The sequence below is a fragment of the Marmota marmota genome, unplaced genomic scaffold (genome assembly GCF_001458135.2).
Source record: "Marmota marmota marmota unplaced genomic scaffold, marMar, whole genome shotgun sequence".
Taxonomy (NCBI): Eukaryota; Metazoa; Chordata; class Mammalia; order Rodentia; family Sciuridae; genus Marmota; species Marmota marmota.
Window position 1 is genome coordinate 3,417,492 of NW_025999932.1, and position 14,508 is coordinate 3,431,999.

Consider the following 14,508-nt stretch of genomic DNA (forward strand, 5'->3'; position numbering starts at 1 on the left):
CACGGAGTGCCATGCTCTTCCTGTAAGTCGACAGGCAATGCTGGGGACACACCCCTGCAAGGCCCTCAGACTCCTGGTTTTAGTGGAGTACAGACACATGCACATGTACCTGTCCTGCCAATTGTTCCAAATTTAAGTCTTATGAACTTGGGAGATAAATTTTAAAATTATGTTAAATTTGTGTTATTGTGTCATTAGTCATAGAATCATAGACATTATGTTGCGGAAAAACTGGTTTTATGCACTGTCCTCTTTACTGCTGAGAATTTAGTCATGGAAGTACAAAATACAGAACATTTTTATATCAAAATGTTCTGATATTTCTTGTCCTTCCAATGAATCTGTGTTCTTTCAAATGCCCCTTCAGAAAAAGACACGTTGTGCTCCTCAATAGGTTTTGAAAGATTATAAATACATTGCAGCATCTCATATGTAAAGATAGCTCAAATTCAAGGCCTTCTGAAGGAAAATCTGTCTCCAGTACATTTAAATGCCTGTATGCTGGTAAGTATCTAATTATATTATATGAATACCTGGAAAAAGAAATCCAAAACTCCAGCCTGGTTACCAGGAGAATATGCCGTTTCCATAGTAACCCCCTCTTGTACACATTCTGTCTGCTCTTGTAGGAAAAGCACTTCATTGATGTAGTGGTGTATCTTCTCATTGGTCATGTTGACACAAAGCTATTGTGGGAAGAAGAGAACAATACACAAGATAACGCGTCCCGCAGCCCACTCGCTCAATGACACAGTTTCAGACTGCTGAAAAATGGACTCAGGGACATTCCAACCACTTAGTGTGTCGAGATGAAGCCTGCAGCCTGGCTGAGAAGCCTGGGTCCAACAGGTATCCTCTGGCACCCTCTGCCTGACTGCTCAACTTAAAGGGAGTAGGTTAAAAACAGGGAGCATAATTACAGCATTGACTTATAAAGGGGAATCGCAAACATAGATGAGCACTGGAGAAATAGTTCCAAAAGGAAAATATCTTTGGGCTCTCGCCAACAAACGAAGACACAGGCAGGTCTGGCGTGAGATGCCAGGGAGCGAGCATTTCCTGCGTGCCTCACTTCTTGTGCGCTGGCGACGCGTGACAGTGAACTGGATTTCCTCCAGAGCTCACAGCCTCTAGGCTTCACTGAAAGACAGGGTTCTTGACAAACTCCTCCTCCAACTGTCCACTGCCCCTGCTCAGAACATTCCCACCAGGAAGCAAATGTTTCCAAAGTCTTAAATTTCTTTAAAAAAAAAAAAAGTCCTTTAATTTTTAAAAGTAGAAAATAAACTGAATTCTAACCAAAATGAGATCTTACTTCTTCCAGGCCCTTTCCCACTTTTCTGCTTCCTTTTGTATTAAAAAAAAAAATCACAAAAGACGTGTTTCTACTTACATTTCCAATTCTTCTACCCTCATCCTCTCTTGAAACTACTCTAATACATCTTCTGTCCCTACGGTTCTTTTCTGGAAGTCACTACTGATGTGTGCCTTTTTGAATTCAGTGTTTGCGGCTCAGTATCCATTCTTCTTGACCCCTAGCGACGTGTGACAGAGCTGGCTCCTGTTTCCCTGGAACCCTGGTGGGCAGTCTTCCGGCCTCCACCTGCTCCTGGCCCCCTTCCTGCCCCTTCTGTGGAGCACTCCAGGACACAGCCCTGGGGCTCGCTCCAGGCTCTGCCTACAGCCACTCCTAGGGGGCTCACTGGGTCTCACAGACACTCATGCTCCTCCACCTGTCCCCTGAGCTGCTGCATTACACTAGATCAAGTCCAAAGACCAGGTGGAAACATCCAGTGTCAATAACTCACTATAAATAATGAGGAACCCAGCTGAGAAACATTTCAAAGGATGTCAGAAAGGAACAACATCTAGGATCCTATTTGACACGACAGCTCCTGGGTCCCTATGAAGAAATGCCAGTGCTTTCATACAGAACATAAGAACATAAGAAACAGTCACCAGAGACTCCCCGGAAAAGACCTCCCTGGGTCCTCATCTCCCTGTACCCCAGGCCCCCCAGATCCAGTGTTATCACACGACCTGGAAGCCCGATGTCCCTGAAGGACGTTCTGCCCTAGTGGGAGACATCCTTTCACTAGCCCTTGTGGTACTAATCCCCACGTCCCAGCCCCAGTTAGCCAGACAAATCCCCCCGCCCAGGTGACAGACCCCAGGAGGATCTAATTCTCCATACAGTTGTCTGTGCCTGCTGTGTGGCTGCTAATGATTGAGAAACGCATGCACACAGATGGAAAGGGGGCAGTGTCTCAGATGTTGGAGAGGGTAGGAGGTCACGGTAATCTAGGGGTATGAAAAGTCTCAGAGGAAAACTTCCCCAAGGAACAAACCTATCAGAAGCCAGAGTGTTGGTCAAAAGGCTGAAACAGTGTGTCACTAGACTGTGTTGACCTGCTCTAAAGCTTTGTTCTCCACTTCTTGCCAGAACCAGAATTCAATGTGTGGGTGCAGACAGCATCTGCATCTTCAGACACAGGGGGATGTCATGCAAGACCACATGGGGAGCCCCAACTGAAGCAGAGCTGGGAAGTTCTTAGGACTTGTCAGACATGAGTTATTTTAAATATGAATGGACAGGGGAACTGTTTTCATTATTAAGATAATAGGTAAAGAATGATAGTGTAGTAGAAATACACTAAATGAAATATTAATTGATGTAACTATGTTAAAATAAGATCTAAATGCCCTACATTGACACCCACGCAATACAACGATTCTTCTCTGCTCCAGTGATGGCTTCAGGACTATAACTCTTACTGGTCGCTTTTCTTGCATCTCTGATTTCATGGTATAAGACGGTGTCAGCACATTGAGCATTAAGTGAATTTCTGTAGACTGAATGAGTTTCCCGAATGCAATCTGCTACAGCACAAGGCCTAAGAACCACGCCACATTGCTGCTCTCCTACGGGCATTTAAACCCTGAAGGACTCAGGAGGGTTTGTTTAGACTTGAACACCCACCCCCACCCACCGCTTCCACCAATTTCTCCCCTACACCCCATCCATGGGCACTGGCACTTCTAGAATTTTCTATCTTGTTGCGTCAGTGTTAACTAGCATTTCTCCTCTCTTCTCCTTGAAAACTAGTTTTCCTGGGATATACTCAAAGCTGGAAGTTCTTTATGTCATTAAAGCTAAATGTTTGTAAGGTAAACTCAAAAATATGGGCAGTCCAGTGGATTTGGAGCTACAGCTGGCAGAGGGAAGGATTCAGGGTTTCAGTGTATCAGGTAAAATGTTTTCTTTCTTGTAACTGATTTAGCACATTAATTCCCTTGTATGATTCCATCAGAAGGAAGTGATACCAAACAGATGCAGATTTTTGGATCAGTTTCCATATTTATCTTATCTTATGGAATATAAATCACTAGTGGTGGTTTCAGAAAGACAAAACATAGTCTATAAAATTATGTAGACACTGTCCACAATAGTATCCCTCTGCTAAATTAATATAAATGAAAATAATTATAAATGAAATAATTACAAAGTAATTATAAATGAAAATAAAAATTTTTGAAAATTATTGTAAAAGATCAAAATTATTTCACTTTGCTTCAAATGTGATATTGTGATACATTACCTTAATTTAAAAGCTTGTTAAAATTCTCCGATGCTGAAGTAATTTTATTGCTAAGGAATATTAAGTGCTTTAAAATTTGGTGTGAAATATTTACCATAAATGTATGAAAAATAAATAATTTCTCCCTTGGAATGCAACCACTGGAAATTATTCTCTTTGATGATGTGAGCTAAACAATTGCAACACCTCAAGTTTTCTGAGATCAAACAACATACGGAGGCCTTTAAGAAAATCCAAGTCTGCCCTATGCCTCGGCACCGGCTGCAGCTGTGCTGTACCACGTGCTGGGCACGAGGTGCCTTAGCACCCAGGCTGATCAGGGAGCAAGCGCTGGGCCTGGAGTAGGCAACGTGCGTTACTGTCTAGGTGGCTGGGAGTCTGACCAAGGGCCCACCCGATGAAGGGTGCCTTGGCAGAGTTTCATGCTCTGGTCAAAGTGATTAACAAGACCTCCAGCCGCTGTCTTGAACTTGTGATGTTTTCAGCCGCAGTGCCAGGTGGCCGTTCATTTTTGTGGCACAGGGTGACTTTTACAAGACACCTGAACGTCTTATTGTATTCTGAAGAAAAGGAAAACCTTCACAGAATTTGGTAAAATCCCTCGGGGAACATCCCAGCCTGCTGCAGAGAATGGAGCCTGCAGGCGGCTGACTTGGAGCTTGTGGCACCCATTACAGTGGCACCTGCGGGACTTCAGCCGGCGTCTGTGTGTGTAGCAGGGGAGAGGGAAGCTCACTCTCTGGGAACATGAGCAGTTCAAGGCAGGAGGTTCTTCAAAATCCTTCAAAATGTAACGTGCACATCGATGTGTTTTACCAAAGGGTTGGCAAGTTGGTCAACGCACTCAAAGATAAAATAAAGAAGTTCCATTTGGGACATGAACTTCAAAGCTGCCAGCAAATGTCACTAAGGTTAATGACATGGGCCAGCATTCCAAGCCAGCTACCTGCTGGAAAGCTGGACAAAGGCATTTCACCAACCAAATGGTGACCAAAGGGGTGGCCAGAACTCACTAGTGCGCGGTTCACTTTCTCCACTGTCTGTGTGGCAATGAGTACACGGGGGTACGGGCCAACAATCAGGAGGAACTTGCCAGCACCTTAGTCTATGTGTTTAGAAGCACAAATTGGTAGCAGTAACTGAGCAAGTCCCTGACTTCAAAGTAAAACCACCATTATTTTTGCTTCTCAGCTCTCCCCATGGGCCTTGTGCTTGGGCTGCACTGGACGGCCAGGTACTCCTCAGAGCAGACTCGAATGTGGGTGAACGCGTAAGTATTCATGAGTGATAACCATTACCAAGGAGCTCCTCGATTAGCATGCACCCTTGTCTAATTAAAATGCATGCCTTGTACATTATGCACATCGCTAACAGGTTTAATAATAAAAAGCACGCGCCCCTTGAAAACTCTCTTTGGTAGCAGAAGTTCCCTGAGTATCCAGATGGCCCGTCACTTGTATCAATGACAAACTTAATTCCTTGAGTAAATTTTCACCAACTGTTCTCCCTTTATTTTTATTACTCAGTGAAATATATCCGAAGCAAAAATATAATAGAGCATGACATATACATCACAGAATTAAAGTGGAAGATTAATTAAAGCTGACTCCGGCTGAAGGCAGAGCCGCAGGCGTTAGACAGGGATCTGCAGTCCTAGCTGCACCCTGGGATTAACTGGGGAGCTTTTGTAAAAAGGCTGATGTCTGGGCCTGACCCCTAATCCATTAAATTGGAGTAGGGCCCAGGCATTGATATATTTTAAAAGCTTTTCAGGTGGCTTTAGCTATGTAGACATGATTGAACACACTGAGCTGAAAGATGGGACAGAGAATACCACGGTCCATTAACCAGTTTGCTCATCAGTCAATCTTGATATATGTGGAAATTATGTATGATATTAACGTGCATGTTGTGGGAGAGAGAGGAATGGTGTGAGATTTCAGGTATTCCACGTTGTCCAGCAGAGCTCTCACTACAGGAGCTGTCAGTAGCTATTGTCTAAAACACACTCGACAGCCAGCAGCCTACCGGGAAACATGGAGTCAAGCTAAGTTAATGGGCTTCGTGCAGGACTTCTCTGGACCTTTAGTGAGTCAAACCCTGTGAACCTCCAACTCTTGTGAAGAATGCCCTGGGCTCAGCAGACTGTTACAGGAGCTGTCCTAGTTAACCAATCATCCTGAGGCCAAAGCACTGTCTATAAATGGCGGGCATGAGTGCTTGGGGAAGGCCAGCGTCTCTCTTGTTGGCCATGGTTTTACATCTTTAAATTTCCTCTGTCGCAGAGCTCCTTCTCCTCTGCCCCCAGGCTGACCTTACCTGAAGACAAGACTTGGCTGCCCGGGGCTGTGGGGTGGGGCTGCTCCCCCACTGCCTCCCACAAGGGGACCCACAGGACAATGGGAGCTGAGCCCAGACCTTGCCGTGCCCTGCTTCCTGGGACCTGGCCCCCACGTGGGTGTGTTCATTGGTTCACTTGACTTCTTCACCAGTCTACTCTCCTTCTTGGGAAATTTCCGTTTCTTCAATGAACCAAACGTCCTTTCCTTCTCTGGGTTTCCTTTGATGTTTTTAAATCCTTGTATATATAATAGATTCAAGCGAACTTAAAGGGGAATTACTTCACAGACACAAAAACATTTTTTATACAGATTAAGCAACTCTTTACATTTCTTCCAGTTATTCCTTTACTCAGAGTAACATAAATTCATAAAACAAATCCAACATTTTGATAGGTATGATTCATGGCTCTCTTCTCCTTTTACATGAATAATCGCTAATTTTTGTGTTGGTCTGTTCGGGGTGCTATGACAAAATACCACACATAGGGTAATTTATAAACTATAGAAATTTACTTCTCCTGAGAGGCTGGGAATTCCAAGATCAATCTCTGGCAGATTGGCATCTGAAGAGGGCTGCCTGCTGCTTCTCTGATGGTGCCCTCTGCATTTTCTGGAAGGAAGTAAAGGAACCCTGTGACCTCACATGGTGGGAGGAAATAAGGGCAAGAGTGTCCTCTCTGCCACCTCCAGCACTCTAGTGGGATGCCTGCTAACCCCAGTTACGAGGGCTGTGCCCTGATGGCTTAACCTAAAGGCCATACCTCTTCATATGGCACTGGGAATTCAGTTTCAACAGCAATTTTGATGATACCCTATGGTGGTTTGAATGTGCTCCCCAAAGTTCAAGTGTTACAAATTTGATTACCAGTGTGGAGGTGTTGGGGAGTGGGGCCTTTAAGGGGTGCTTGGTTCACAGGGGGCTCTGTCCAGGAAGAGACCCATGCCTCGTTGCTGATGTGAACTCCTTGTCTCAGGAGAGGGTTCCTTATAGAAGGGCCAGTCTAGTTCCCCTCTGCCTCCCTCACCCAAACAGAACTCCTTCCCTCTGGGGGTACAGGGTCCAAGGTGCCATCTTGGAAATGGAGACAAGACCCTCACCAGACAGCAACCAGCCGGTGCCTGGACTGTGGGGAACTCAGCCTCAGAGCCATGCAACAATGAATTTCTGTTCTTTATAAATTATCCAGCCTTGGGGATTCTGTTGCCACTAACAGGAGCTGAGCAAGACAACACCACCCTCCAAACCACCACATTCAGTTGAATTTATTACCAAATTCTGTATAATAAATAATATGCTATGATCAAGATTGAAAAATAGAAATTAGAGGAAAAATATTTTAGTTATCTTGGAGGGCACCTCACACATAAAATATACCTCTCCATTTAAATAGAGGTCATGCCCAAGAGTTGGAAACACGATTTTTGGTGAAAATGCTGTAATTTTAGAGCTTCAGCCACTAAATCATATCACTTGTCATTTTTAAAAGCAAAATAAATTTGTTTTTTGTTTTGTTTTTGGCAATAAACCATCAACTTAATCAATATGCCTTGTTTTTTTAAAAAAAGAGAAATTAGATAGGCCTAAAACAACGATTAATATAACTCTCCCTGAAATGACTGTCCTTTTTCCAGTCATCCTCACACCCAGAATGAAAGGTGCGGCTCAGAGCCACGCACTAGCCAGCGACGGCACAGCTCATAAAGCACCGGGCTGGGTGGCTCCCTGGGAGTCTCGGCAGATCCCCACTTGGCCCGTCCAGGCTTTGGGCTATCTGTCCACATCCTGGGAGCTGCTTCAAGAGTTAGGGGCCAGACAGGAAAAGAACATGACTCAGAGGAGAAGCCCAAGAAACTGTGCCGCTGTCAATCATTAGCAGAAAATGACATGGAAGCATTTTGCTGCTGTGTGCATTTGGTACCTGGGACAGTTACCAGGACAGTCACAGTGATCACCCCGAGCTTGCCCTGAGTCTTCCCTAAGAGCTCAACCCGTCTTCCAGGAAGGGATTCCATACGTTTGTCAAATGCACTAGTCCTTCTATTTTGCAGTCTTTCCCTTTTAGCCATCCTGGCACTAGACAGGAAATATGGCATACTTTCTTAATCTAACTTGTCTATGTTAAGTGGATTTTCTACAAATCCCATTAGGAAAAGATGATTAAGGGAACATTACATGTACTCAAAAAATTATTGATTTTATATTTAATAGAATAAAAATGTATGTCCTAAGAGAAATGCATATATATGTATGTGTGTGTATACTGTATGTATACATATATGTGTGTGTGTGTGTGTGTGTGTGTGTATACACACACTACTATGAAAGGATGACTTATAACCACATTATTTAGGAACACAGAATCCAAAATTATTCTAAGAGTCACATCAAAAATATCATCTGGATATTTAATTACTACTTATTTTTCTATAGAAATCTGTGTGGCATTTATGAGGGTACTCCCATGCAGTAAAAATTTTAAAAATTCCTCTTCCAAATTTCTATTTGAATGTGTTATAAGCAGCTAGGAGAGGTCCTGAATGGATTTTGGAAAATTCAAGGTCATGTACAGAGAAGATAGTCAAAGCAGAAAGTGCTTGGGGCAGGGCTGGACAATCATACACAGCTGGTTTGGGAATTCATGTGAAACAATTCAGAATAACCAGGACAACATTTTACTGTTTATCAGTTAATAGGCAAACAGATCTACATCAATACATAATAGCTACCAGAAGACACACTGTGATTAGAGCTGCGTGAATCATGCATGCGTGGACGCTCATGTCAGCCTTCTCCACGAGGCCCAGTAGAACAGAGCTTCCCCACCAAGACTTGGACTCCGCTCCCCACTGGACCTGGCAGCGCGTGATTGCTCCAACCTACAGAGGACTTCCTACTTGATGGCTTCTGATGTGAGGCTGTCCACAAGCACACAGCACCACGTGACTTTCTTCTCTGGGGGTCCACTGTGGGGATCACCAGCACACTGAGAGAAACCAGTTTCTGCAGAGGCCCGTGCCCAGAGACTCACTGGAGAGGGCCAGCGGAAGGGGAACTGAGGCAAAGCCAGCAGCGTCACCCTCAGGTTTGTGACTGAAAACTCAGTGGGCAAACAAGTTGTCCTGCTGAGGCCTGTGGACCAGAGATGGCATGTCCCTCCACCCTGCTCAAATTCCTGACCTAGAGAATTAGTGTGCATTATACACTTTATTTGTGCCACTATTTTTATGGATTTGTAATGAATTTTCTCAGCAAATTCATTACATAGCCATAAAAATTTGGAACTCTGGGAAATGGACAAGTCAGAAAAAGAGTGACCGGAGCAGAAGTGGGAGCACATGATCTGTTACAGAACAATACGTTAGTTCTTGTAACATCCGTCTATTACCAACCATGCTGCAAAGGCTGCATGACCTCAGTGCCCAACACAGGGCCTGGAACCTGCTACATACACAGCAAGCATCTGCTGAGACTCTGATGCAAAGGAGCCAGGAAACAGACGTGACTGGGGACTGCTGCACTCATAGGGGGCAGAGACTGCAGCACTCCACTTCCCAGCAAGACTTCAACCAAGAGTAGTCAATTTATCTTTAAGTTGATTTATCTTTCTCTCACTCTAGGATGGTGATTTGACAAAGAAAAATTTTAGATTTTTAAGGCTGTGATTGGCAAATTATATACTATCATACCCCAAAGATTTATAAATCAAAATACCTAGATTTTCCCCAGTTCTTTGAACACTCCCCAGTCGACCTCCCTCTTTGGAAAACCTCTCTAAGCAGAGAGAGGTTTCCAGCTCTGGGAATGCCCTCCAGGCAGGCTAGTGGACCCTGGCTTGAAGGTAGAGCCCCACCTTGGACAGGCTTGGACACCTTGAGAGCTCACCTTGGGTAAGGGCATTCTCTACCCCAGTTCTCTCAGTCCTTCCAGCAGGTCTCTGACAGTCACTTCCCTAGGTCTGTAACTTCAAGAGGTTCACTGTGTGCATATTCACAAATTTGTTCAGTGGGGGTTTTAGGGAAATACCTGAACATGGGCCCTATGTGTCCCCTGCGTTGCTCTAAGGTGCAGATCTGTAGCATGATGGCTCTGTCATGTTGAGGCCAGAGGACAAATTCCAGCACATATCAAAACAATGCTTGCATAGTCTCAGTGTTTCTCACTTATCTAAAAAGACCCCTTACAGGTAACTTTAATGCATCCAGCAGTGAAGGTGGTGCTGTGATGAACTAACCCCCAGGTCTCCTTGGTGAACTCCAACAACTGCCAGCAATTCCCACCCGGCCTATCCTCACCCTTCCACTTCCCTGTGGCCCCAAAGGAGACGCATCTGAGTCAGTGTGCAGACCTTGCATCACAAAATCAGCAAATATTTTGTCTATGAGATAAAAGAACCTAAACACATTTACAATACCTTTATCATACATAATATATTCAAAAGTAAATTTAAAATTACATCAGATATCTAGATTGCACATTACCTTAATTCAATCACTATGTTTTACACTTAATTTCACAAATCAGGTCTAACAATCTCACACATGAACTCACTGCATGCCTCTAGATAGGTTTTGATCTGTAGGTCCCCTCCCTTTATCTCCCCCTGTATTTTAAGGTATTTAAGGTATAAGGTAGTGTGTTCTGTACACTTTCCACATTTTCCAGAGTGCATTTTTGTGGTTTATTTTATCATGTTCCTCTGACTTTGGTTCTTGTTAATTAGTGGATATACATGAAGATTCATTATATTAGATTCCCCTTTCCGTCTCCCTTCCAACCTCCCCCCGCCCTTCCTTTCTTTTCTTCCTTGGTATTAACCTTTCTTGGGAGGTGCCTTGAACCTACCGTCCTTCTTTCTATAATGTTGGTGACCAGAGACCCATTGCCCAGATCCACTGTTCATCAGAAGGTATGACAGGAGCTTCTTCTGATTGCAAGCTCGTATTTGTGGTGGCACTGCCTCCTCTTAGGTGTGAATTCTCTTCGAGGGACTAGCGTCATGGTCATTTTGAGTCCGTCTATTAATGTAGAATGTCTTTGTATTTATTAGGTCAATTTGGATTTTCAGGGACATTTAAAGTTCCCCTCACTTAGATTATTTATCTAATTATAATGATTCTACATGCTTTCTTCCTTTCTATTACACCTGCTAATAATATTTCAATATGCTTTTGATTCTCCACATGGATTTTCAGCTTGCTTCTTTGCCAAGTTCTCTAATAGTCTGTAGCAATGGTCTCCTTCATTCTCTGAGGTTCGCTCTGTAAACCACAGTGTCTGTAAGTAGAATCACTCACTCCCTCTCCAATGCTTGTGCCTGCATGGCCTTCCTTCTGCGGCACGCTGGGCAGTGTGATGTGCCAGCCTGGGCCTCGCCTTGTTTGTCCCCTGCCACCTTGGGCACTGGGATTCGCCCTCTGGTCCATGCTGGACTGTAGAGCCAGTCCTCCAGGGTGGAGGAATCTTCTGCAGCACTAGAGGTGACTCTCGTAATAAAGGAAGTGAGACCTATGGAATCTGGTTACAGACAGTGAGGCCACGATAACGTTAACAAGTTAAGGGGCAGATCATACTGTAGGGTTCTAGTACACTTTTCTCCTGCCAACTGACATCAACTGTAAAACTCTTTCTCATATTAATACAAGACAGAGTTCTGGAGAGACGTGGATCATTAGAACCTTGCCATGGGTGAACCATAGTCTCCCCCACAAGTCTGTGTGATTCCTACCCCTGGTGAGATGGAACGAGGAGGGGGAGCCTCTAGGAGGACAGGTGGGCTACGGGGCTATGCTCCTCTGGATGGGACCAGTGTCCCTACAGAGAGTCGCTCTTGTCCTTCCACAGTCTGAAGATTCAAAGGAGATGAAGACAGAGCCCTCATCAGATATGACCTCCAGCCCCTGACCTTGGGCTCCCCAGTCTCCAGAATTTGAGCCAGGAACTTGTTGTTTACAAATGATCAATCTGAGGTATGTTGTTAGAGAGGCACAAACCATGCAAGACCAAGAAAAATGGAGATAGGACTTCCTATTAGCGGAAAACACTCCCTGTGAAGAGCCCCATGAGCAGCCATTTAATCCTGCAGAGGACACTGAAGTTGGAGATGCTGACATTCTGGGGCACACCCTAACATCTCCTCAAGGATGTCCCTCTTGTAAACACCTGTCAATCTTCCTGTGGAGGAAAAGTTGCCAACACACAGGCACCTGACTTGGGAGCAAGGAAAATCTCCAGCCAATCTACGATGAGGATCTCTTTCTTATGGGCTTTTTTCTTTAAATTTCAACGGAAAACATATTTGTTAAACTTCGATTATATACAAAAATGCTGAATCAGACACAGTTCCAACCCCCCAGGAGTTGACATTCTCATGAGCAGCTGACAGATCAGTCAATAAGCTCAAAACAGAGTAAAATAAATACTTAGAAGAGCTCCAAGGTCTTTCTAGGTCTGATTCTGAACAGAGCAATGATTTGCTAAGCATTTTGTTGAAAGTCGTGGTAGAATGAAGAATGAGGAAGCCCACCTTCCCTGGGCAGCAGGGGAATCTAGAATGCACGACTCAAGCCAATGGCCTTTATGAACACAGCTCACAAGAGAAATTAGGAACTGCTGAGCCAGCTTGAGACAAGACATGCATTCATCATTACGAAAATGATTTTACCTTCTAAATGACTCCTATTTGCTACTGTACACAATAGCCAAGCAAAACTGCTAAGATAATGACATTTTTAAACAAATATTTATTATTTGCAAACTACAGTCTAAGACTTGATCTTGACATTTATTCCCAATTGCCTAAAACTATCATTTAACAGGGATTCTTTCTTTACATTCAGAAAAATGTTATTTTCAGGCTGTAAATACATCATTAAAACAGTTAGCAGACAGAAAGAATAATGGGCTCATGCAATTGCAGAATAATAAACGTACTTAATTAGAAGTCAGCGTGAGTCTGGTGTACGTATGGTCTATCTGCACAGACCTTGGATGGTTGAGTCTGGTGCGGAGGAGTTGGGGGAGGCCAGGCCCCCAACACAGGACGTCACACAGCATCACCCCATCTATGAGTCCTTCATGTCCCTTAGCAGGACGTGGACAAGCTAGTCAATTACTACACACATGAAAACTTGTGCATTTCCTAAGGTGAAGATGGGAGGAATTGTCACCCATGCGGGACAACCTTGAGCTGACAGGGGCCCATGTCCCTGCATGACTGTGTCACCTCCTGGTCACACTTGACTGCCTTCTTTCTAATCCTGGCCACTATATTTCTTATAGTAAGCAATACACAAGTAAATACATGAAGCTTTACTTTTTCTCATGTATGTAAAAACATGAAAAGAGAAGAAACCCATGGTTTCATTTCAAACTGGACTTTTGTCAAATTTTGTCAAGAATGAGGTTCGAGCTTGACTCCTTAGATCAGGTGAGACAGCACGAGATGTCAGATTACATGCAAGATGATTCACAGCTTTTGTAGAACTAAAATTGTTGGAATTTTTAACATTTATAAGCCTTCCCACTTTCAACAGCAATGGCAGCTGTGAACATTTCTTCAAAATGTACCGTGTCTGGCGGAAGCATCAGAACTGCTATTATGTTCATTCCCACAACTCTGTGCGTGTGTCATTACCCCCCTGTTTTACAATGAGGAGACCAGTGTTTACTACAGGTTCTTCATCTTGGCCAAGACATCTCTGCTAATATAAGCCACAGAACTGGGTTTCAAATGTACTCAATTCAAATCCTTGTCCAATGTCACTGATTACCACATGTATACTTTAAGAAAACAGATCCCAGATTTCAGGTGACAGAAAACTCAATAATAAAGGAATAACAAATTAAAAATTCCCTCCAAATGCTGGGCAATTATAATTCTTCCTTAACAACATGCAGCTTAGGTTTCTGTCTGTCCACCTGTAGCTTTTCACAGGTTTATTTTCCTTCTCCACTTTGCTAAGGCAACATGTATTTCTATACTCTTCTTTAACGTTTAATTTTTAGTTCTCCTTAATTTGATAAATCTATTCATGCAGCATTATTAAGATGCCTAAGAAATTCAATGCTTTTAAAATGCACTAAATTGTGGTTGGATTGAAAATCAACAATGTTTCTCTAACAAGTTTTTCTGAGTTTCCGAGAGTCCTGTGCATGAGTGCTGCATGGAGAAGAAGTTACCGAGAACAGCTGGGACAATGACACAGAGGATTTCCACCACGATGTCGGGCCCTCTCTGCTCTGATTTGAGACCGGCACCTTCTCTCTTTCTCTCTCTCCCTGACCTGGTTGAAACTGCATTTCAATAAGCAGAGCTCAGATCTTCGTCTCACACTGTCTTTGAAAACAAGTGACTCTTTTCGGTGTTGGAGTATGCCAGTTGTTTACTAGACCACAAAAATTGAAATTGATAAATAAATACCTGAAAAAGCAATTAAAGTTCAAAAGAAAGCCTACTTACTTGTTCAAACTCATTCTTCTGAAATTCTTCAAAACCAAAGATGTCCAGGATTCCAATATCCAGGGTCTGCAAGCTGGAAGAAAAGGAGACACCAGAGTAGCCGGGCAC

At 43.7% G+C, this 14,508-nt stretch overlaps 1 protein-coding gene across 4 annotated transcripts in view; it reads right to left on the reverse strand.

The window, feature by feature from the left end:
- The window catches only part of Myo16 (myosin XVI), a 420,601-nt gene that overhangs the window by 147,034 nt on the left and 259,059 nt on the right, over positions 1-14,508 (reverse strand). For all 4 annotated transcript variants that reach the window (XM_048800642.1, XM_048800640.1, XM_048800641.1 and 1 more), the window contains 2 exons: positions 14,401-14,473; positions 534-686 (listed from right to left, as the gene is read on the reverse strand). In XM_048800642.1, coding sequence (XP_048656599.1) covers positions 534-686; positions 14,401-14,473 — 226 coding nt within the window. The remainder of the gene's footprint in view (positions 1-533; positions 687-14,400; positions 14,474-14,508) is intronic.